The 26146-nt window shown below is 42.7% G+C and overlaps 1 protein-coding gene across 3 annotated transcripts in view; it reads right to left on the bottom strand.

Annotated features, from left to right (window-relative positions):
- The window catches only part of PAPPA2 (pappalysin 2), a 366677-nt gene that overhangs the window by 17872 nt on the left and 322659 nt on the right, over positions 1 to 26146 (bottom strand). For all 3 annotated transcript variants that reach the window (XM_077453193.1, XM_077453192.1, XM_077453191.1), the window contains exons 19-21: positions 23797 to 23929; positions 23397 to 23506; positions 15846 to 15917 (exon numbers count right to left, since the gene is read on the bottom strand). In XM_077453193.1, the coding sequence (XP_077309319.1) occupies positions 15846 to 15917; positions 23397 to 23506; positions 23797 to 23929 (315 nt within the window). The remainder of the gene's footprint in view (positions 1 to 15845; positions 15918 to 23396; positions 23507 to 23796; positions 23930 to 26146) is intronic.

Here is a 26146-nt window from a genome sequence, read left to right on the forward strand (position 1 = left end):
AAGAAAAGTCAGCGGAAGAAGGTATACTTTTAAGTGAACCTGTGAGCTTACATTGAATGAGAAAAAAAAGGTTCGTTTTAGAATGATCATGGTTCCAGGTTCCGACCTTGAAAAATGATAGATCATCATGGCTAGATAAATGATACAAGTGTTCCTGGTTTTGCACACAGCCAAATGGTTATATAATTTATTTATTGAACAACAGCTCCAATATATCAACCACAGTACTGTGAATGTGCAAAACATTTCAATGCACAGAAATTGTTCAGAAATCAAAGATTGTAAACAAGCAAATGATGTCTGAACAGAAAATGTATTAGCTGAAGTTAATATGACACATTTGTATGCAGCTCACAGGAGATCTTCTGCATCAGAACAAGACGATTCTGCTTCAGGCTACAGATGCAAAAAATATGGTACCAGCAAGAGCAACAGCGGTTTCCACAAAAAAAATTAAAAAATTATAACCAGCTTTACAAATAAGATATATTTACCAAAAGTTCCAGCATATTAATGGGGAATTACAACCCATACATCAGTTGCTGATGTTAAAGTGCAACTCCCGCCAAACAGGTAACTACACAGGAACGTGGCAACATTTTTCTATCAAATATTGCCTTATAGTAAACAGTAGATGCAGGTATGTTACTACAATTAACTGCCATATTAATTAAAGCTTTATATATACAGCAGTGGCAGTGTGATTCCTTTGCCCCATTTGTGCACAAATGTTCATGAGATAACTTTTTACAGAACACCTGACCCTCTGTCTGAACTGTGCTGATTGGCCCTGTGCTGATCACACGGACACTCGCAAGATAAAAATAACTCTCTACCAAAACACACCAAACTGAGAAGTTGCAGAGTGACTCCAAAGGCTGTTTTATCAGGGGATGGATTGGGGACAGTAGAAGAATAAGGCGAGGGTCAGAGAAGACAGGATAAAACAGCCTTTTTACACAATGCAGAGGATTAACCACTTAGGTTCCACAGTGAGTATAACAAGCATGCTTTACTGCATATACAGACTGATTTTATGGTTGTGGTTTAGTAATGCTGCATACAAACGAGTGGAATGTCTGACAGAATAAGTCAGACGGGAGATTTTCATCGTATATCACGATCATGTGTATGACCGGACTTTTTACATCGAAAATTCTAACGAACCTTGAAATAGAACATGTTCTAAATATTTCCAACGGAACCAATTAGTATCGGGAAAACCGCTTGTATTCTGTTCCAACAGACCAAAAACAAAGCATGCTCTGAGGCAAGTACGAGACGGAAGCTATTGGCTACTAGCCATTGAACTTCCTTTTTCTGGTCCCGACGTACGTGTTGTACGTCACACCGCGTTCTTGACGGTCGGACTTTGGTGTTATCATGTATACGCAAGACAGTTTCAGAGGAACTCCATCGGAAAGACCTTCAGAGTGTATTCTGAGGGGCATAACACTTTAACACCTAGGTATAGAACCTATAGGCCACAATACATCTTGAAGTATGCAGACCATTAAAAATGTTGTTCACATTACAGAATCAAGGCCCCTTTCATACTGAAAACTGCCCATAAAACGCTCAAGGTGCTTTTGGGGGTGCTTTTCAAGCGTTAGTGGTGCGCTTTTTGGAAGGTCACGTGACTCAAAAGAACCATTTTGAGGTGCTTTTGAAGCGCTTTTTGTAAGATTTTCAGGCACTTCAGAGGTGTTCCCATTCATTTTAACCTCCCTGGCGATATGATTATTTCAGATTTTAGGTGCTGAAAGCGGTACCATTATTTTGCATGGAAATTTGGTGTTTTATATTGTAGGCCTGTAATTCTTAGAAATAATTCACTTAAATCCGTCCAAACAATCGCTCAATTCTGCGAGTGATTCTAATTTATTATCGCTGTTTTCTAGCTGGTCTATAACCACTTTTGATGTAAACGGACATTTTTTGGTTGCTATGGACAATCTCCAGTTTAGTGGCATAAATAACAGTATTTATAATATAAAACTGCATGCAGGACACTGGACAAACCACTAGGGACAAAGGGGATGTGTAATTGTTTGATACAATACTGTATCTATACTGTTTTTTACTATTTGAATTTGGAGCTGAACTCTGTACCCATGCGTCGCAAGGCTCGCAGGGAACAGAGCTCTGCGCTGCCACAGATCTAGCGAGACACGGCGGCTTGCTGATCACAGCGGGGAGACATCGCTGGATCCAGGGGACAAGGTAAATAACCCCCTACATGGATCCAGCAATGCGATCCCGAGTCTGGCTTGCTAATACCACGTATGGTAATTAAATCTCATCCCGAGCCAGACTCGGGGATACCGCCAGGGAGGCTACTGGAGAGGGTAGCTTTTGAGGTATTTTGTTTTGCACTCCAAACATAGTCCAAAGATGCTGCTTGCAGGAGTTTTTTCACTGCTGTACCAGTGCACCACCCCAGTGTGAAGGCATTAATTGATTTTAATAGAAATTGGTTTTCGTGAACTTTTCAGGCTCTTTTTTTAGCGTGAAAGTACCTGAAAAGTGCCTCAGTATGAAAGGCGTCTTAGAATTTTCTGGCTCCAAAACAAAACCATTTAATAGATGGGAATTTACACTATTTGGATCACAACATAATAATAATAATAATATATATTTGTAAATATATGATGGCCCAAATTGGGATCACAATAGCACTTCAAGTCTGGCACTGGAAAGTCTAAAGTCTGATACACACTATGAGTTTTTTCTACTTTTTTCTACTTTCAACCCAGCGGGTTGTACAGAAAAAAAACTGTCAGCTACGGTCATAACTGCTGTACTAACTATGTGAAGTTAGCATATCGATCTCCCCTGCTGATCTTTTGTGTTCTGACAGGAGGAAGGTCAGCTGCCGGTTTTCCAGCATGCACGTCTGACAGAAGCCAGCCAAACGACCAGCTGCTGTCAGACAGGGTGGCATAACACAGGCCAAATGTTGGCTATTTTTCTTTTTACTGGCCGATGTCTCCCAACATTCAGCCTGTCTGGGGCTATAGGGGCGTATTATACCTATATGATAAACAGATTTCTTTTGCCACACTACATTATGGTCATGAAAGTTGTATTGTCACTATCATTATGCTATTTTCATGGCTTGGGTTAGGTGTTAAGAAGTAGGAAGAAATTGCTTAACCTTAGCCATACCACACAACTGTTATAGGGCCCAAAGAGCCCTATGGGGGTGATTTACTAAAACTGGAGAGTGCAAAATCTGGTGCAACTGTGCATGGTAACCAATCAGCTTCTAACTTCAGCTTGTTCAGCTTTGACAAAACACCTGGAAGTTGATTGGTTTCTATGCAGGGTTGCACCATATTTTGCACTCTCCACTTGTAGTAAATCAACCCCTATATGGCCAAGTGTATGTGGACACCTCTCCCAAATTACTGAGTTCAGGTGCACAAAGCCAGCTCTATAAAGAAATGATCTGACCAATTTGTTGTTGAAGAAATTGAGTGAACTGCATACTGCTCTGACCACAACTTTACTACACGCCTTTATAATGAACTGGAATGCTGGTTGTGAGTCAGGATTCTTGTTCAACATAGTACTTGGCATAAATTCTCTTTTGGCAAAATTAACACAAACACATTTCAGACGAGTGAACGTGTAATGGTAAACTGTCCACAAATGTTTGGTCTTATAGGGGTTGAATTACTACAACTGCAGAGTGAAAAATCGGATGCAGCTGTAACCAATCAGCTTCTAATTTTGGCTTGTTCAATTAGGCTTTGACAAAAAAAATAACCTGGAAGCTGATATATTTCTATGCAGAGTTGCACCAGATTTTGCACCCTCCAGTCTTAGTAAATCAGTCCCATAGTAAGTATTTAGATAAATGAATGCATATATAGCTTGGAAATCTATATAGGATTCCTATGAAAGTAATAGTCATGTCCCTCCAGGCACCCTGCTTGTTACTATTGATATTGAATGCTTGTATTAGAGTATCCCGCACAAGCAGGGCGTCCGAATGGCTGAGTCCTTCCTCATGTGATTTGACGCATACACACTGCGGGTCTGGGTCCGATGACGTCAGACGCTGCGGACGTTGCCAGAAAGGAGCCCTTCTGTGCAAACATATAAATAGAGATGGTGATAGTACTATCACCTCTGTGCCTCCTAGGGATGTGTGAACAGCACAGGCTACATGGTAGGTTCCCTTTTAAATACCCATGAGTGATCTGTACTCTTATTATGCTCCAAAGCTCTAGCTTGGCGATTGCTACTTGCTATGCATACATGCTCTGCTTTATCTTCAGGGTGTCTTGTCCATTTCTGTTTTTTTTTTTTTTTGGGTGGATCTCTATATATATGTCCAGCCTTGATCCTTATACTCCGTACAGCTGTTAACAACCACCACTAACTGTGAAGGTGAGAGAGGCACGTGCAACAAACCTTGTCAATAGCTATATATGCGTCACATTACCTGTATATATACACACAAATATATATGCACCTTGTGGCTGCATGCACTGATATTTTTACATCATTATCTTTCCTATAGGTGCTTAGTTTGGGGTGCTTTGAACATCACCCCCAGCATAGCATTGTCTGCACTTCCAAGCTAGCTACATATGCTGACACAGCATAATTTTAGGTATATTATATCTATGTATGTGCATGCATGTGTATGCACGTGTATGCATGTATATTTATAATTTGTTTGTGCATTTGCCATATATAACACCCATGAAGCTAATATAATTGCCCTTATCCTATAGATATACTCTTCTCTATAAGGACCAGTTTGTCACCCACTGAGCCTGTATAACCGAATGCACCCCCTTGGTTATGCAACTCTATCAATGTTTTATACCTATATTAAGAAACGCTATTCTATTTTATCTTATACTCACCACTCTGGATGGATGGTTTTTGAGTTTATCTGATTACAATCCTTTTTCTTAAATAGACACAGGAGTCTCTCAGCGGGCTCCTATGTCCTGCAGGGTGGGTCATCTTTCCTTGGGCCCCTGGCAATCCGACGCCTCTTGGTAAGACAATTGAACATTGGAGGGATTCACAACAGATGCTTTATTTACAAAAAAATGCTATTATATGTATACATAAAGTACTCATATATGTTCACTGTATTTTGTGACTAATATGTATTTTCTCTACTTCATAGTTATGTGATAATCATCTTTTAATCACCATCTAACTGTAGAAATCTCCTGAAGAAGTGGCTAACGCAAACCCATGAAACATGTAGAGCAACCAATATACAGATGGTATCTATGCTCTAGCTGTCACGATCTGGTGCAGCTTTAGAATTTTGCCTTGATTAAAACTATTTGTTTTAATTTGTAAATCTGTCATTTTATGTATTTTTGTAATAAATTTCTTTAAATATTTTACTTCTGACTGTTTAGCATCAGTTGATATACAGTACTGTTAAAGTACCGTTATCTATACATATTGACAGGACGAAGGTACCATAAATATTGTCATGGCACTTCTTTACAATGTCCCTCTATAGCAGGACCTCCAGCTGTTGCAGAACTACAAGTCTCATGAGGCATAGCAAAACTCTGGCCGCCACAAGCATGACACCCAGAGGCAGAGGCATGATGGGACTTGTAGTTTTGCAACAGCTGGAGGTCCACTAATTGCATATTCCTGCTTGAGTACTTGTCTCATTTAACAGCACTAAGTGTCATTTCTCTCTGTGGATATGGTCCTCTGCTATCAGCAGAGTTTTCCTGACACCAAAAGAAAAAGTGTGACAGGGGAGGGACCTCCAGCACACAGTCTGTGATTCACAGCCCCAGCTCTGTTCCCGCCTACTGTGTGAAGGGTGGGGTGTCCTGTTACTCCAATCAGCTCTCAGAGCTCCTCTCACCGAGCGCTGTGTAATTTCAGCTCTCCATCTCTTTTTTCCTGACAGCTCAGACAAGCTTTATAAGTTATAGACTTTGAACCGATGTAGAGAAGAGAAGAGTACAGATAAATAGGTACAACATATGTAGAAGGATTTGTTTCATCCCTATGTATCACTTGAGACCAGTCACGTCATTGGGATTATGTAAGGGTTTACAAGGTTACTGGATTCATAGCTTATACTATGGACTTATTGGCCAATCAGCGCTGACTTTTCCAGAGCTCCTAGTCACTCATAGCTCATAGTCACCTTCTTTATACCCACAAGTACTATGGTTCAGAGTGCTTGGAGGGGGAATTAAATAAGGGTAAGTATATACTGGGGAAAAAGACAATGCACTGCTCCAGGTGAGTGTATTATCCAAATGGACTTGCAGTAATCTGGGTGCTAGCCTCGGCTCGCTTCCGTGTAGACTGGATACAAAATAGAAGATGCCTGCACAACAAGGGTGGTCCCAAAAAGTTTTATTCTATAAAGTGCAAAAAAAACTGACACCAGGACACAGTCAGTCAAATGATGTAGGTTGATGCATTTCACGCGAACATTGTGTTTACTCACGTGAAACGCGTCAATCTGCGTCATTTGACTGTGTCCTGGTGTCAGGTTTTTTTTTGCACTTTATGGAAATAAACTTTCCTGACAGACTCCATGGCAGCAACGTGTGGGTTAAGTCCCGCCTCCACTACCCTATAGGACACTACTCCCATAAATCTTTGCTCCCTGCCCATGGCCGTGTTCTTTTTTTGTCCTCCTCCGTAGGACCCATTACGGTCTTTCTACCTGAAGATTGCTCCCACACGGTTCCATTGTTGGTTTGGCCGAATAGCGACTGTGGATGGAATTGTCGCATGACTCCGTTAAGCCCTAGCTACTAGCAGGGTATGGAGTGGGCATTGGATATGAGCGCTGGAGGAAGCCAGGAACCTAGCCACTGGCAGGCAGGCTGCGCATTCGGTCGGATAGCCCAGCTAAATAGCAGGTGACCTATTTTGCCCTGAGAAGTCCGGTATGTTTTGTTCTTACCTTCGGCCTGGAAACGATCGTGTGGGAGCGGTAAGATTGTTCCTCTTTTTCATGGCAGCAGTTTGTGTTTGTTCCTTGCTTTTCCTTCATTTCCGTTTGTTTTTTGTGTTTCCATGTATGTGGGTATAGGCATGGCGGCTGGATTAGCCTGCGTTCCAGCCGCTGCTCACTTCCTGTTTTTTCATTAGATACGTTCGTTCTGCGCATGCGCGAGTATGGCACAGGAACGAGGCTTGGTTCGCGCATGCGCGATAGCGGCAAAATGACGCTATTCGCGCATGCGCAGTAGCGGCGCACAGGACACAGTGATGACATCACTAAGGCGCCCTATTTAAACATAGGAAATAACCTGCAAGCTTTGGGAATGCTTGCAGGCTATTACGTGACTTCCCCTTGACCAGGATTTCTTCTGTGGAGGTAGGTGGCCTTCTGGGAAGAGGGGGGTGGGCGCGTGTGTGTATGGTGCTCTCAGCCTTACTTATATATCTTTGCAGCAATTATGGAAACCCCTAGAGATATGGACTCACCTCCGCCTGTATGTGGCCAGCCCTCTCATAATAGGTACTGTCTGGGGGGGGAAGTAGGGGGGGGGGGGTCCGGTATTAGTCAGTCTGTTATCTTTCCTTATCTGTATGTCTCTTCTATCTCTGTCTTAGCCCATCTAGATCAGAACAGCAACGCAGCTCAACGCATAGAGGAAGTGATTCTTCTAAGTATTACCACCGGCATTCATATTCTAAGTCTAAACATCACGGCTCACCCTCAAGATCCGGGCGCCGTAGCGAGGATCGATCTCGCTCCCCCAGGGCTCATTCCAGCCGTTCAGTTATTAATACTTGCTGGGGATGCAGATCGCAAGTTCCTACTGGGAAATCCCTGTGTGACCTCTGCTTTTACAAAGCCTCTAGTGAGAGAGGGGGTACGAACCAGCAACTAAGGTCCCTTGTGGAAAAAGTGGTGAAAGAATCCCTCAAGGGGATCGGGGCCAGTCAGACCCCTGTGCCTCAGTCAGAATCACCTCAGTCACCAGTCAGGGAGTCGCATGCTCAAGAGCTCTGGGAGTCCTCTCTAACAAGCCACCCTTCAGCTGCTGCATCAGACAGTGAATCTGAGGAAGATAGTCCCTGTGTGGGGTTTGACTTTGCCTTACTCTCCCCCTTGGTGAAGGCTATCAGAGAGGCTTTGAACTGGGAAGATGAGGTGGCTAATCCTTCCAAACAAAGGAAGTATTTTAAGCAACTTAAAAGGGAGCGTCTTAACTTTCCATTCCTGTCTGAACTTGGTGAGGTCTTCATGGATGAATGGAGTAAAGTTGAGAAAAAGAATAGTATGCTTTTAAAAGTCCTAAGGTTATATCCCTTTAAGGAGGATGAGGTCAAGTATCTGGAATCAGCTCCTCTCGTGGATGCAGCGGTGATGAGACTAGTAAAACATGTGACCCTTCCATTGGAAGATACAGTTTCATTTAAGGATGCCTTAAATAGGCGGATTGATTCCGATTTAAAGAGAGTCTACCTCACTGCTGGTATGGCATGCAAGCCAGCATTGGCTTTAGCGGCAATGTCCAAGGCCATGGAAGTCTGGACGGACGGTGTGGATGATACCCTCAGAAACATTTCGGATGAAGTCGCAAAAAACTCTCCTATCCAGGAGTTACGGCTTGCATCAGCTTTTCTGGGGGAGGCTTCGATTGACATCATCTGCCTAGTGTCTCGGGTTATGCTTTCAGCTGTAGCCGCCAAATGGGCTCTTTGGCTCCGTCCTTGGCTGGCTGATCCAGCGTCTAAACAGGTGTGGTGCCGTATCCCTTTCGAGGGTTCTTCCCTTTTTGGGAATAAATTGCATAATGCCATAACCTGGGCCACTGGTGGGAAGTCGGGGTTTCTTCCTCAGGATAGATGTTTATAAAGCCAGAGGAGATTTTTTCCTAAAAAGCAATATCAAGAGCAGGCCAGGGAGGCCCGTAGCTATAGACCGGGTCGGGAACATTCCAGGTCATGGAAGTCAAGGCAGTCCTCCTTTAAGAAATCCGCCAAGAGCAGTCCGACAGGAGAGAGGGAACCAACCAAATCTTTTTGAGATTGGGCCCACTCAGATAGGCCAGGTGGGGGCTCGTCTTCTACATTTTCGGCATGTCTGGGCGGCCTCAATCCAGGACTTCTGGACCGTCAGAACGGTCTCTTCGGGCCATTCTTGGACCTTCAGCAGGTCCCCAAGACTAAAGTATGTTCCCACCTCCCTTCCGGCCTCAGAAGAAAAAAGGCAGATCCTGTTGGCCTACGTGAAATCTTTATTGGCTCAAGGCGCTGCCGTTCCCGTGCCAGACGATCAACGAGGGAGAGGAATTTATTCTCCTCTTTTTATGGTCCAAAAGAAAAATGGTTCTTGGAGGCCAGTCATAGACACATCTGAATCGTTTTATCAAAAAGGAAACGTTCAAGATGGAAACCTTGTCAACAATACAACAGTCAGTCCAGTCAGGCAACTGGATGATTTCAATAGACCTAAAGGACGCTTACTTTCATGTCCCTGTGGCAGAAGATTTTCAGCAGTTTCTGCGATTTTCAGTAGGAAAACTACATCTTCAGTTCGTATGTCTCCCATTCGGGGCTTTCAACATCCCCCTGAGTCTTTTCAAAGGTGTTGTTGTCCGTAGTGGCTCTATTGAGAACCAAGGGAATTCGTCTTCACCACTATTTGGACGATCTTCTGCTGCTAGCCCAGGACAGAGACCGTCTGTTATTGCACAAGGATCAGGTTATTTACACTCTTCAAGAATTCGTTGGATCCTGAATCTAGAAAAGAGTCAGTTAATTCCTTCTCAGTCTCTTGTATTCCTAGGTGCACTTTTCAACACAGTGAAGGGCACCATCTCATTACCTGAAGAGAAAGTAGTGGTAATTCGGGACAGTATTCGTCCGGCCCTCTCAGCCTCCCATCTCCCGACTCTTCAGTGCCTGAGAATTATTGGCACTATGGTGGCCACGATTCCAATGGTGAAGTGGGCCCAATGGAAGATGAGACCATTCCAAAAAGGGTTTCTTCACCAATGGCTAGGCGACAAGACTCAACTTATCCGGATCACATCTTCAATGAGAATCTCTCTTCCCTGGTGGCTTCAGAAGGAGAATCTATTCAATTGTCATTCCATTCTCCCCATCTCATGGATAACAATAACTTCGGATGCCAGCAACAGGGGCTGGGGTGCCCACTGTTTGACGGAAGTAGCACAAGGCACCTGGGACTTCCCTTCCAGGGGGATGGGTTGAATATTCTAGAATTAAGGGCAGCCTTCCGGGCGCTCCTAGCCTTTCGTCATCTGATCTCAGGAACCTCGGTTCTACTCAGACTAGACAACACAACAGCAGTGGCATATATAAGGAGACAAGGAGGTACTCGGAGTCTGTCCCTTCTTCAGGAGGTAGAGCCAATCATGTCTTGGGCTCAGAAGAACCTGGTCAGCATTACAGCAACTTATGTTCCAGGAACGCAGAACGTCCAAGCGGACTTCCTGTCTCGAGTAAATCTGGACAACAACGAATGGTCCCTTCACGAAGAAGTTTTCAGGTGGATTCTAACGTTGTGGTTCTCCCCAGAGGTCGACCTATTTGCCTCTCCTTGCAACAAGAAACTGGCAAGGTATTATTCCAGGTTTCGGGATCCTCAGGCTCACGGAGTGGATGCACTGACGGATCGATGGTGGTTCAACAAAGCTTACGCCTTTCCTCCGACTTCTATTATTCTACAGTTCCTGCAGAGAGACTCAAATCAGAAGCAGTAGAGGTGATAGCTGTAATACCTTATTGGCCCAACAGGCCATGGTTTCCGCTTCTAATGCTCCTCAGTGTCAGAGATCCGATTCCCTTACCTCTCAGACCCGATCTTCTATCCCAGGGCTCGAAGCTCCATCCCTGTCCGGCCCATCTATGTCTGAGGGTCTGGTTTTTGAGAGGGGAAGGTTAGAGGCTCTGGGTTGTCCCAAAGAGGCCATTCCTACTCTCATGAGTGCAAGGAGGAAAAGTACCAACCAGGTGTATGAGAGGATTTGGTCTAGATTCACAAGTCACTTGTCTTCCAAGTCTTGCTCTAATGGTAATCTGACGGTTCAGGATGTTTTGGGTTTCTTACAGTCCGGACTAGACATTCCCCTATCTGTCAGCGCTCTTCGTGTACAAGTCTCGGCAATTTCGGCCTTTTCTGGAGTATCCTGGGCTAAACATCCCTTGGTTCAGCAATTCTTTAAAGGAGCAATTAGACTTAGACCACAGAGGAAACCTGGATTCCCCAAGTGGGATTTACCGCTGGTTCTCGACTTCTTCTCACAACTGGACAGAACACTTTCAGTCAAAGAATTGTCCCTAATGACATCTTTTTTGGTAGCCAGATCTTCAGCAAAGAGAGTCTCTGAGATTCAGTCTTTAGGATTAAAGGAACCTTTCCTCACATTTTTCTCTGACAGAGTGGTCCTAGTGCCAATGCTGGGGTCGAATCCAAAGGTTACCTCAATCTTCCACGAAAATCAGGATATTACTCTTCCTACCTTTAATTCTGCTGGGAGTCAGGATCTTCATCCTCTCGACATGCGAGTTATTCTGAAACGATACTTGGAGGCAACAGCTTCTTTCCGGCAATCGGATTATCTTTTTGTTCTTTTTCACTGTAAAAACAAAGGCCTTAGGGCTTCGGTCAGATCCATCTCCACGTGGGTGGTTCAGGCGATCCAGTGGGCTTATAAAGAGAAGGGCTTGGCTCCTCCTGTGGCAGTTACGGCATATTCCACAAGAAGTCTCTCTACTTCTTGGGCAGCTTCACGTCATGTGGCTCTTGAGGTTATCTGCAAAGCTGCCTCTTGGTCATCCATTCATACATTTATGGCTCACTATTGTGTCGAACCTGCCAGTTTATCTTCCGTTGATTTTGGTTTAAAGGCGCTGTCGGTTGACAGTGTTAAATACATTTTTGTTCAGCATTTTTGCCCACCCGAGTGTGTTTGGCGAGTTATTTCCCACACGTTGCTGCCATGGAGTCTGTCAGGAAAACTTAAAATTCCTATCAAAATACTTACCGTAATTTTCCTTTCCTGATGGACTCCATGGCAGCAGGAGTTCCCTCCCAAAATGTCTGGAGTAGGCTAGTTATCGAACACGGCCATAGGCAGGGAGCAAAGATTTATGGGAGTAGTGTCCTATAGGGTAGTAGAGGCGGGACTTAACCCACACATTGCTGCCATGGAGTCCATCAGGAAAGGAAAATTACGGTAAGTATTTTGATAGGAATTTTCCGTTTTTTGGGACTCGCGTTGGTGTGCAGCCATCTTCTATTTTGTATCCATATACTGAGGAGGGGTGGGGGATTAACACAAACCTGTTGCTTTTTTTCATGAAAGAGCAAGGATTGTGATTAATAACTAAGACTTTTTCTTTTTCAAAGCAGCAGTATGGCCTCAGAAAGGCCATATCCCTGCTTTTTAAATAGAACCCTCAATATTATTTACTATTTACAGCAAAAATATTTAAGATGACATACATTAGGTTTAGGGTAATATAAAAATGTACAACCGATAATGAGAAATGTATTAACCCCCAATGCTAATATGTTGCTTTAGTATTTAGCTGTGGCAGTTAAAATACACAAGGCTAATCCCTACATTGTAGGAAGATGCCTTGTGACTTGCCTGCTTTTAGCATTTCCTAAAATATTACCTTAGAACCCATAAATAATGATGTGTCCTGGACAGGTGTTGGCACCCCAAATCCCACTGCATGCCCTAAGCCCACCACAATTACGGCCTGGCATTTCGAACATAGTTGAAGGGGAGATGAGCGAGACATAAAGCTTCGTAATTACCACTTAAAATATTTTAATGGGTCTCACATTTCCACGAAAAATTAAGCATAAAGCAAGTAATATACAGCACCAGTCAAAATCAAACGATTCTCCATACCAAAAATCTCACGTAATGGGCTCTATTTCAACAGAATTTATATTCCTTTAAAATATTGTGAGATTTCACTGGTAAAAAGAAGGCTGTGTTTAATTTCTTCCTCAAAGATCATTCGATCTTTTTGCAGAAGTAAATCACTCTCTGCGGAGCAGATTCACCAGGCACTAATGAGAGATATCACACCCTGATTTGGAAATAAATTGCCACCGAAGTCATTGACACTTAGTAAATCCCAGAACATGTGCTTATAAAGCCGTCAGTTCAGCTGACATATGGCTCCGTACTTTGAAAGCTGTACCACTGCCAGAAAGTCTCGTCTTTGTCAGCACAGAGGATTTTTTTCGTGTTCAGCAGCTTCAAGAGCAGAAAAAAACAAAGGCTTTGTAGTGATCTCATTTTGCCAGAATTAACAAAACATAAATCTAGCATGAAAATATTAAAAAGAAATACACTCTAGAAGTCAGATAGGACATGTGTCGGCTTACAGTGAAATGAGAAAATATATGGATTTTACAAGCAGTTATTTTCCCCGTTCCATTGGCATAAAAAGTGTACAGAATTTTAATTATTGTCTGCTCAAACCATGCAAGTTCTTATATCTTTGAGTGCATCCATGATGTATAACACTGGCCACCTGTGGAAGATTTCCAGCCAGTAACAACATACAACATACATCTACTATGTATCTGGCTGTCACATACATAAATAGAACTCCCATCATAGCACTACGTGAACGAGTGTAGAGAAGAGAAGAGTACAGATAAACATCTACTATCTATCACATACATAAATAGAACTCCCATCATAGCACTGTAAACCAGTTTTAGCAGGTACAGTAGATTATTTTAAAGGGGACCTCAAGGCAAACAGTTAAACATGCTACTGAAACCCACATACACTGATCAGCCATAACCTTATGACCACTGACACATAAAAAAAAAAACACGGGCAATGCATTTTTGGCTGAACTTCTCTTCTGGGTCACATAAGTGCACTTTTTTTTTACACTCTTGTGATCCAGATTCAGCTGAGAGTGGCCAAAGGCTGCTGTTGGCCAAAGTCACGAAGCCAGTCCACCTAGAAGCCTGACCAGAAGCCAGCCACTCCCAATTCATCCATAGCCCAGTGCTGGAGAGGCATAGTAGAGAGCGATGACTAACAGTCCCCACTCTCTGCTCAGTGAGCAATCAACTATCATGTGATTGCTCATTTCTTGGTCTTAGCCCTTGTACACACGGTCGGAGATTCCGACGGAATGTGTCCGATTGGACTGTTTTGTCGGATATTCCGACTGTGTGTGGTCTACATCGGACTGTTTCCGTCGGAATATCCGACGAACCAAGTTTTCCAACATGTCGGTAAAATTTTATGACAAAATGCTCCGATCGGACATACTCCGATCATGTGTAGAGAATTCCGATCGGACATGCTCCGATCAAATTCCTACACCAAAGCTATTGGCTACTAGCGTGAACGTAGTTCCGTCGTAAAACAAAATAACGCCATCACGTGGGATTTTCCGACAACTTTGTCCCACCGTGTGTATACAACAGTTTTGTCTGACAAAATCCGACGGATTTGGTTGTCGGAATCTCCGACCGTGTGTACAAGGGCTTAGAGCCAATGAGGGACAGATGCAACATTGAACTCATTCTGCAGCCATATAGGTGAGTATGTATGTTTGTTTTTTTAATATCCCACGCTTCTCCTTTAAGTGTATAAAATAGATTATAATGTTACACTAGCATCTGAAAGTCAGTGGAATTTACTGTATTAGGCAGCAAGTAAACATATTGTCCCTACAGTTACTGTATTGAAAGCAGAAAGGATGGTTATTGCAGTTTGTTATGTATGGGGCTGCAAAGCTGCAGTTCAGTCAGAGTGATCACACTGACCCATGTCCACAGCCAAAAGCACCCACATTAGGCATGTGAGCATGAGAACTGGACCATGGAGTAATGGAAGAAGGTCACAAATGAAGATATACACCTAGATTAATCCCCCCTGGAGGTAGACTAACGGTACTCCAAAGCTCACAGTGTCTTCATGGTACTTAAAATAGCATGAGAGTATAAGGTGAAGAGCCGACAACTCGTCCTCTTGATAAAACTACTTAATTGATAAAGGGTACAGTGTGCAAGTTACAGCAGCTTACGTGTTTTGGTAAAAAAAAAATGTATTCATAGCCAATGGAAGAAGGTGGCCTGGTCTGATAAATCTTGTTTGCTTTTACATCATGTAGAGGCCAGGTGCATCCCTTACCGGGAAGAGATGGCACCAGGAGGCTGTATAGCAAAAAGACAAGCTGGCAGAGACAGTTTGAATCTTTTCACAATGTTGTGCAAGGGATCCTTGGATCCTGGCATTCATGTGGATGTTAATTTCACACGTACCACCACCTACCACCTGGCCAAGTACACCTCTTCATGGAAATGATATTTCCTGATGTCAGTGGCCTCATTCAACAGGAAAATGTGCCCTGCCACACTGCAAAAATGGTTGAAGAATGGTTTGATGAGCATAACAATGAGTTGGAGATGTTGACTTGGCTTCCAAATTCTTCAGATCTCAATCCGCTTGAGCATCTGTCAAATGTGCTGAAAAAACAAGTCAGATTTATGGAAGCCTCTCCTCACCGCTTACAGGACTTAAAGGACCTTCTTCTGACTGCTTGCCACCAGATACCACAGCATACCTTCAGAGTTCAAGTGGCATCCATGCCTTGATGGGTCAGAGCTGTTTTGGTGGCAAAAGGGGGACCTACTCATTATTAGGTGGGTTGTCATACGTTTATGGCTGATCAGTGTATATGAACTGGCTTATCGCCAAAAGAATTTCATATTCTGTTTTGACAATCTTGTAATTAATAGACACCAGTACCATTGCATAGCCAAATATGTAAAACTAGCATGCATGTACATGCAAAACAAAAGTTAAAATATTGTCAATCAGTAGCTATGGTGGTCTTACCTCACAAGATGTGATGCAGTGCAATATGGCAGGATCTGGGTACCATTTCAGTGTTCCTGTACAAATAATACTCTGTTGACAGAATTGAAAAATACATTTATCACTGAGCACATAAGCACAGATGACGACCATTTAAACAGGATTACAAGGTCTACTTTGCTGAAAAAAATGGTGAATCTTAGGACATCATATGTGTTGCAGCCAATATTGGTATTAATATAAGGTGCAATTAGCCTGTGATAAGAAGAGGCAGTAGGAATTTTAGTGAACGGAGCAGACGAGACAGAAGATATTAAGTTCAGTGCAGCTACATTCTCGTCTAGGATAACTGTAGCAAAATGATGCTAGGAATGCAAGGAGTGATCTTTGAGCTAGTACAACAAAAGATACAAAAATTGGCTATTTTCCAAAACAGTTGCAGAAACCCATATACACAATTCTATTTCATTCCACTGTTCTATAACAGATTGCTTGTTTTTTTTTTTGTTTTTTTGTCGTGGTCTTGAGGCAGAAGTATTTTAGCCCTTATCTATAGTTTCAGTGTTAAATGTCAGCATATCGGAAGAGTAATTTCAACAACTAAGCTGTTTGTCAGTATGAGAGGGATTTCAACCTTTATTCACAAAAGGCAGGAAGCTGCATTTTTAAACCTAGTCAAGTAACCAGGACCTAGAGATGCAACTCACTGGCTTGTATGAATAGAGACTAAAGGGAAAGCACACATGTTGATGAAAAGAGTGGCAACCAGCATTTGGTTCTCATGCATGCCTAGAACTTCCTAGAAATCATGTACAAAAGGACATATTCAGTCAACTACCTCAATATGCATAAGCGCTCAGCTAAGTGCTCGCCTCAAATTTTGTTTTGGCAAAATACAATAAATGCTTCCTACAAAAGTCTTCTGGCTACAGTGCTGTGCCACTGATGTATACCTGCTCATCACAGTGTTCCTCACCACTGGGACTGCCAACCAATCATTAGACACGTGCATTCGTTTTCATCCGAATGAATTTTCGTACGAATTTTCGGGTATTTTCATTATCATTTTAACAAACGATAATGAACGTGCAGAATCCAAAAAACGAAAGATCTGACATAAACAAATGCTTTATTTTCATTTTCGTTGCAACAGTTCCATATAGATAGGAGACTTGACATGATGCTGACAATAGCAATCTGTGTCCCTCTAACCTGTGGTCTAATGTTCCTAACCTTAGCTCTATTAGTTCAAGATTATTCTACATAGAGAGAAAAGATTCGACATTGAGAGAAAAGATTCAACATTATAGAGACAATAGCATAAAAGTTTGAATGTGCCTAACCTAACTCTATTAGTCCAAGATTATTAGAGAGAAAAGATTTGACATGAAGATTTGACAGTCGTGAGCGGACATTTATGCCCATAGGCTATAGAAGAATTCTAATGTTGGTTGACTAGTAATATTAATTAATCAATATTATTATTACTAGTGTAGCGGCCATTTTCCCATTGCAGGGCGGCCTTCACTTGATGGGCTTACCAGTTACCTTCCCTTGGCCTTCTCCTCCATGTCTAGGGGTTCCCAGGGTTGATACCCAATGACTTGTACACTGACACAGATGAAGTCCTTTTTTGAAAGGTTTATTTTGCAGTAAGAACTTTCAAATAACACAGTCTCTTAGGGAACAGAGGGCACGGGTGAAGAACTCAGGCACCTTGAACTGCAGGTCTAGCAAAATCTCTATTTCCACCCAGAGAGTAGCCCCTTGCAGCTGGGTATTTCAAGGCTGAACAGATCTCTAGCCAGAGATCATGGCAGTCAGTACGTTGACTCAAAACTTAGACAATCAACTAAGGGTGAACAGGAACCTTTCTCTGCGGTACCTGGAACGTTTCCCGTTTCCTCAATGGTACTGAAAAAGGGTGAATTCGTCAATGTCCTTCCCAACTCAGTAACCAGGCACTTTGGAGGAGGGCCAGCAAGCGGCATCCTGAGAAGAGTCCTCCCCCGGTCACTTCCACGAGCTGTGGTGGCCCTCCAAGCTGAGAGCACACCCGGACACTGTGAATCCTCCCTCAGTTACTGCACCTCGGACCAGCCGGTTCCGAGACTCAGGAACAGACGGATCCCTACCCCAGACCAGACAGGTCTATCAGGGGCCACTGACAGGAACATGTTGTGGGGTGTCGAACACCCCATGACCGGGACCCCTCACGGGGCTACCTAACTAAACTAAACTAACTAAATTTACGAAACAAAATATTTCAGTGTGCACATGTCTACTAATCGTAGCCTAGAAACCACAAGTGAATGAATTGAAGAAAAGACTGGATGGCCGCCCTCTGTTAACACCTTTATTGAAGACGGTTTAAAAATTCTTCTGATACAGAGGCACAGGATGAATGAAAAGCTCACATGTTTCACACCACTATGGGATGCTTAGTCATAGATAATGAGATGCCTGCCTAAAGCAGTGTTCTTCTGTTGTTAGAAACCACAAGTGTTGGATGTGAAAGGTAAAAATAAATAAGTAATAATAAATAAATAATAAATAAAGCAGAGCAGATGTACACCTATCAGCTATAACTTTATGAGCACCCTCCTGATACTAAGTAGGTCCCCTTTTTGCTACCAAAACAGCCCCTTTTGCCACCAAAATAGCCCTGACCCTTAGAGGCATGGATGCCACTTGACCTCTGAATGTATGCTGTGGTATCTGACATCAAGCCATCAGTAGAAGATCCTTTAAGTTATGTAAGTTGCTTTGGCTGTCAGCCGGGTCCTGGTCAAGGTATCTGGGTGGATCCCAACAATATGGTAGCAATCTTTCTGGACCAGCCTTCTGGACCAATCTTTCTGGACCAGAAGTGCAAAACAGTCTGCACTCATGGGATCCACAGGGGAAGTACAGCCAAACGAGCTTTGGCTGTACTTCTCCTTTAAAGAAGGATCTGTTTTGCTCACCAACAGAAAGGATCTTGCTCCTTTTTTCTTGTGTTTTTCTCAAAACTGTTTGAAAAGGGCACCAAAGGTGGAGGAAGGGAAGAGGGCTTTCTCAGATAAGTACACCCTCCTGCCTGCTTACTTGAGCTAAGGGCAGATGCATTCTAGGAAGTAAATGCTACATGAATCACCTGCCCGTACTCAAGATGCCTGCAGCTAGAAATTGTAGGGGTGTTTTCAATGTGATTTCTCAACAAAAAAAGCATGGAGATATTGATGGATTTGGGTTGAGTTTGATATAAATATTAAAAATGAATTAAATAGCTTTTTCAGTTTGTGGTGCTCAGTTGCAGTTGACTTCCACAGTCTTATTTTGCAGTGCTTCTGACTCCCATCTTGCCTGGCTTTAAACTAGTCCAAGAAAAGCCAGCATAGAAGCAACTATCATGAGGCACTCTGATATTTCACTCTATTTCAGCCAGGGACAATGGACACAGCAGATCCATTATTTCATTAAGAGCTATTGTTATCTGGCAGGTCTTACTGGGCTTTGTCTTTCACGTGATTGTGAATAAGATCTGACAGGGAGAAGTGGGTGAGAAGATGCTTCTGTACATATAATATGATCATGTTCTTTTATTATTAAACATGACTGCAGATAGAAACGTAGATTGCAAATGGGATTGTCAGAAGCCATATCCTGTAGGAATTAGCAATTAAAATAATACAATATAATTATTCAAATTAATATAGGAAAAAAGCTTTGTTGGTGGAAGACAGCCAAATCCTTGTTTAAAACTGCTTCCTACAGCCCTAACCTTGCTGACACGTGTAATTATTTCAGAAGTAACATTCATCAGAAACTGTTACTAAACATTTTTATATCTACATTATTACATTTCTGACATACTATATAAAGCATGGGAGATAGGAAGAGAGAATTTTTAAAGCATCCTATTAAATGTAAGTATCCACCTCAGCTGCTCTCTCTTTATAGAACTACAGTCCTTGAAGAGCCCTGGTCTCTTGCCTAATTTTAGCCTATTTTATCGTATTTGTTGATTCAATATCATCAATATTCTTTAGTTTCTTTTCTTTTTATGTTTTCTTCCACATCACTAATACATCTCTGGTATGTCCATGATGTCTCTTCTTCTTGGTTTCCCTTAGAAATCCTCATGATGATTTTTCCAGTCCTTATTACAGTCAAGCAATCCAAGATCCTGGCTTTTAATATCCACTTCTATAGCTAGATGCTCAAAAATATTATGTAATTTCATTTTTTCCTTGAATTCTCACTTTTCCCACCTGTTTCATCTGTCTGTCTCTGTTTTCTGTTATAACCCATGCATTTGCAACAACAGGGTTGAGAGCATTTCCCCATAAAATGGATTAGCCCTGCTAGCTCCCGAACATTTTCTATCCCAATGCTACAGTCAGAGGCATATCCTTCAACTAGTTTTCTGTTTTAAAGAGAACCCGTCACCACTGACATCTGTAATGATTTTTATATTTTTTCTACTTGTCAGAAAGAACATGTTCAGGGTGTGGCTGCAAGGCCATTCTATCTTCTTGAGCTTAGTAAGAATCATAGATTCTCAAAAACAGATATATAACAAAGGTGCTGTCAGGATCACATAAAGGAAAAATATAGGCTTTGTTAATTAATAGTTCTCCTCCAGCAGCCCAGACAAAGTGTCACCAATTAACCTTCAATTCAGGCAGGAGACAAGTGAGCCTCCACGGGGGCTTTTTTAGATTGACACTGATCTGACATTTCTACTATAACAGTTAGGCCTCTTTTAGACTTTTGGTTGGGCCAACCTTCCCCCTTAAGCTACAACAGGCAATATTTTGAGGTGCAGGGATGGTGGGAGCCCCTCATAATAAGCAGCCCCAGGAGGAAGTCAGCACAGCACAGGGATGGTGGGAGCCCCTCATAATAAGCAGCCCCAGGAGGAAGTCAGCATAGCACAGGGATGGTAGGAGCCCCTCATAATAAGCAGCCCCAGGAGGAAGTCAGCACAGCACAGGGATGGTGGGAGCCCCTCATAATAAGCAGCCCCAGGAGGAAGTCAGCACAGCACAGGGATGGTGGGGGCCCCTTATAATATGCACAGCAGAGGTACAGCCCCAGGGGGAAGTCAGCATAGCACAGGGATGGTGGGAGCCCCTTATAATGAGCACAGCAGAGGTATAGCCCCAGGAGGAAGTCAGCACAGCACAGGGATGGTGGGAGCCCCTCATAATAAGCAGCCCCAGGAGGAAGTCAGCACAGCACAGGGATGGTGGGAGCCCCTCATAATAAGCAGCCCCAGGAGGAAGTCAGCATAGCACAGGGATGGTGGGAGCCCCTTATAATGAGCACAGCAGAGGTACAGCCCCAGGAGGAAGTTAGCATAGCACAGGGATGGTGGGAGCCCCTCATAATAAGCATAATGACTGAGTCATCGATGCGACGACAACTGATCCAAAATCCGAAATTTGTAAACAAAAGTTCGTATTGCGTACAAAATTCGGACACATGGCAATTCGTATTTCGGATCCTCCCGAACGTACGAATTTTAGGAAATTCGGATTAGCCCTGCTAGCTCCCGAACATTTTCTATCCCAATGCTACAGTCAGAGGCATATCCTTCAACTAGTTTTCTGTTTTAAAGAGAACCCGTCACCACTGACATCTGTAATGATTTTTATATTTTTTCTACTTGTCAGAAAGAACATGTTCAGGGTGTGGCTGCAAGGCCATTCTATCTTCTTGAGCTTAGTAAGAATCATAGATTCTCAAAAACAGATATATAACAAAGGTGCTGTCAGGATCACATAAAGGAAAAATATAGGCTTTGTTAATTAATAGTTCTCCTCCAGCAGCCCAGACAAAGTGTCACCAATTAACCTTCAATTCAGGCAGGAGACAAGTGAGCCTCCACGGGGGCTTTTTTAGATTGACACTGATCTGACATTTCTACTATAACAGTTAGGCCTCTTTTAGACTTTTGGTTGGGCCAACCTTCCCCCTTAAGCTACAACAGGCAATATTTTGAGGTGCAGGGATGGTGGGAGCCCCTCATAATAAGCAGCCTCAGGAGGAAGTCAGCACAGCACAGGGATGGTGGGAGCCCCTCATAATAAGCAGCCCCAGGAGGAAGTCAGCATAGCACAGGGATGGTAGGAGCCCCTCATAATAAGCAGCCCCAGGAGGAAGTCAGCACAGCACAGGGATGGTGGGAGCCCCTCATAATAAGCAGCCCCAGGAGGAAGTCAGCACAGCACAGGGATGGTGGGGGCCCCTTATAATATGCACAGCAGAGGTACAGCCCCAGGGGGAAGTCAGCATAGCACAGGGATGGTGGGAGCCCCTTATAATGAGCACAGCAGAGGTATAGCCCCAGGAGGAAGTCAGCACAGCACAGGGATGGTGGGAGCCCCTCATAATAAGCAGCCCCAGGAGGAAGTCAGCACAGCACAGGGATGGTGGGAGCCCCTCATAATAAGCAGCCCCAGGAGGAAGTCAGCATAGCACAGGGATGGTGGGAGCCCCTTATAATGAGCACAGCAGAGGTACAGCCCCAGGAGGAAGTTAGCATAGCACAGGGATGGTGGGAGCCCCTCATAATAAGCATAATGACTGAGTCATCGATGCGACGACAACTGATCCAAAATCCGAAATTTGTAAACAAAAGTTCGTATTGCGTACAAAATTCGGACACATGGCAATTCGTATTTCGGATCCTCCCGAACGTACGAATTTTAGGAAATTCGTACGAATTTGAGATTCGTACGAAACGAATCGCACATGTCTAGATACTGTGGAAGTGCATTGGCAGATTTTTGCTGCTAGCTGTCAGCTTGCATTGCCTGCCCCATGCACCCCCTAACCATCATTCATCCAGGAAAAAAGTGAGAAGAGCACTGATTGACTGAAGACCAGGCAACTGACTGACTTTGTATTATGCTGTACATTCCTTATTCCACATCCCCTCATTCTGTACACTGCTCTGTACATTCCATTCTGCACCAGATCATTCTGTATGCTGTAGTTAACCATGCCTCTTTAAGCCACAGCTAATATTCAGTGCAATGAAAACCACTCCCATTGTTTGCCATGGTGTGCTATGCATGCCACATTTTTTTCTCTTGAGCAATAAAGCCCAACATATGATCTTTCACACAGGCCCTTTGATTCCCGAAAAACTACCCTGCCATGATCCCATATCTTTGGGCACCACTGACAATCATGTTCAAGGGTGTTCATATAAGGAGACACAGGTATTGTGATAATGTGACTGCTGAATAAAATGTTCATAGATGTGCAGGGCTTTTAAACAAACCATGAGGTTTTGTTTTGTGACTAAATAACAGGGTGTGTTGATTAAACTGAAGGTTCACATCTACTTTAATAGAGTGCTCTGCCAACAGCTTTCCATGTCAGCACAGTTATTCAACTTCTATGGTCTATGGGCAGCTTTGAGTCTAATTCACTCAGGTAACCCATGCTGACTTTCCTATAAAACCTTTTTATGCCAAAAACAGCTTCCACGTGGTTTTACCGGCATCATAAAACCTCAAGACAGGCAATGTATAGTATAGTATAGTAGTTGTCCTAGTATATCAACTGCAGCCATACCTGTGCCTTAGTAGGATTCATCCAGTGCTCTACAGAATCAGCTGTCATGTTGTCTGGCAGGATCACCGGGTCATTGGGTGGATTGACACAAGAAGCTGTGCAGTTATTACCTATGAGCAGAGAACAGCCAGAAACAGTTTTCATTGCAATGTCTTTAAGAAAGCAATGATGAAAATAAAATGACAGGCACAAATCCATGATTCATATTTGCAAAGGCGTGCTATTCCCTGGTGTAAGCTCTGGCAACAACAATTTGCCACCCATTTACTAAGCTATTAAAATGATCTAGGCACACATCGCTAACGGTGAGTCAGTTTAAAAAACATCATCTTAAAATTATAATAATCAGAAAGGATCTAAAAAAGTTTATAAATGTATCCCCCTTCAGAGTTTTCCTCACCAATCAAGGTTCCGTTCTCACATGTGTACTGGATGTCATTGATTTCTGGTGGTGGAGGGCACGTTCCCATAAGTCCCTCACAGAGGCTCAGTTTTTCTGTCCAGGTCCCATCTTTACTACACATGGTAGTCACCTAAGAATAGACACCCATGTTAATATCAAACAGTATGCTATATCAGGAAAATTGCAAAAACTGAAGTCCGGCAAATACAACCACTGCGTTGTGAACAAAACAAGTTGCAAATAACATAGGAAGAAGGACACATATAATTGAAATCATGTTTACAATGATATAAAAATTAAGGATAAACAAAACCCTTAACCTTCGCACTCTGTATCAACAAAAAAATATGTGTAATATTTAAAGAAAGAGCAGCCCATAGTGAGACACAAGTGGCCTAAATCATAAAAAGAAAACAATAATTTTCATACCAGGTGCCAGCTGCCATGATGGTGCTCGCAAGGTGTCAATCTCGCTGATAAAAGCGGCGAGATTTACTTCCTTTTCTAGTCCCGTCGTACCTCATCCATGTGTGGGCAAGTCCGTTCATTCTGAAGTCTGTCGTAACTCCGTCGAAAGTCCGCCGGGAAGACCGTCAGACTTAGTCTGCCGGAAAGTCAGTTCGTGTGTGCGCAAGCCCGTTCATTCGGAAAGTCCATCGGAACTCCGCCAAAAGTCAGTCGGGAAGACTGTCGGACTTAGTCTGCCAGAAAGTCCGGTCATGTGTATGCAGCATTACAATGTTACAGTTTCATAAAAGCCAACAAAACAAGCAGGGACACCGATGTCATTCCACCTGCGTTCCAGAGAGATGGCAGAAGTGACATGTAATGTACTACCCGACCCAATGCATTTCGTCAGAAAAGTCTGACGTCATCAGTGGCCAAGGAGGATTGCACCAAGATGAAGTATTATGGAATGGTATTGCTAACGGAGTGTTGTGTATACCAGTGGGCCCATGGTCTCTAAGCTTTGTGGGTATTGTTGTACACTTTCCTGTCAGAGGCCAACAATATTTCATGCATTTTTCCCCTTTTCATCAAGAGCTAAACAGCTAAAGAATCTGCAGCATCCAACACATTTGGATGCCCAGTCCCTGCCTGTACTGACACTGGAGCCAACAGAAGGAACGACCCTTTCCTCTGGTCCTTATATTACTACAGAACACAGTGGTGAGGTAGGGGCTGGCAGCTGAGAAGGGACAACAGAAGAGGACCGGGTATCAAACACACTTGGAAGTATCTCAGATCTTGGAGATTCTAAATGAGACATGGGCCATTTAAAAAAAAATGCACTTTATAGTAAAATTCCATGAAAAAGAATACCATATAAAATCCATAAAATCCAAGTATAAAAACTTCTGCTAGGTTTCTATCTGCAGTCAATGTCCTCATTGGAGAGGTTTAAGACAAGAAGTGATGGAGAATCTTTATTTTATTTTCAATAAATTGGGAAAAGGTAAGAACCTCTGTAAGGTTATTTTTATCTGTGCTTTCCTGTCCAAGTGACAAGTACTCTCTATGTTTTTTGTGCTTTTGCCACAGGGACAGGAAATGAGGTAACATTTCCCAAATGGGGTCCTGATTAGCAATAAAAACTTCAGTCAAAAAAAAAAGTGGTAATATTGTAATTCATTCTGTTAGTATTATTAGTTGAATGCAATATTTATATTTGATATAAAAAATAACCTACACACCAGAAATCGGGCTGATCTTGGATGTGTCAGCATGGTTAGAAAACCAGGCTCTACTGCACTAATATAGTCATGGTCATTCCAAGTTCAGGGTTCAGGGTACAGAAGGGAAGACCACACAGGTAGCTGCAGAGCTGCAGACTTTAAATGGTCAACTAGCCCTCTAGTTACTGAGTGTAAGAATCACAAACAAAACTAGTTAAAATGTAGGTAGGTCACTCATATCTGACAGAGAGAAGTCCCGGGGCACCAAAAATATTAAGAAGGTTAATTTTATATATTTAAAACAAACTATGAGGATCTTGCAAGCTACCTGTTTTGGAAGTGACAAAATATATATATAAAAAACAAAATATAATTAGCGAGTAGTAATGATCGACAGCTGCTAGCACTGATCACGTCTCATAAAGCCATGTGAAAACAATATAAATAGAAAATTACTATGCTGCGCTATCTCCTGATATTAATTCCAACAATAATTTTAAAGTGCCAACTTTACAATAATGAGAAAAATAATAAAAAAACGTGATAAACTGACAAAAATTATAATATATTCCAAAACTGTATATAGAGTCATTTGATTGCTGTGATAATAAATTCTGTGTTAAGTGTCACATTCCACAGACAAAATAAAAATAATAAGCAATCTTATAAAA

The sequence above is a fragment of the Lithobates pipiens genome, unplaced genomic scaffold (assembly GCF_037356315.1).
Source record: "Lithobates pipiens isolate NorthernLeopardFrog02 unplaced genomic scaffold, aLitPip1_a1.2 Scaffold_23, whole genome shotgun sequence".
Taxonomy (NCBI): Eukaryota; Metazoa; Chordata; class Amphibia; order Anura; family Ranidae; genus Lithobates; species Lithobates pipiens.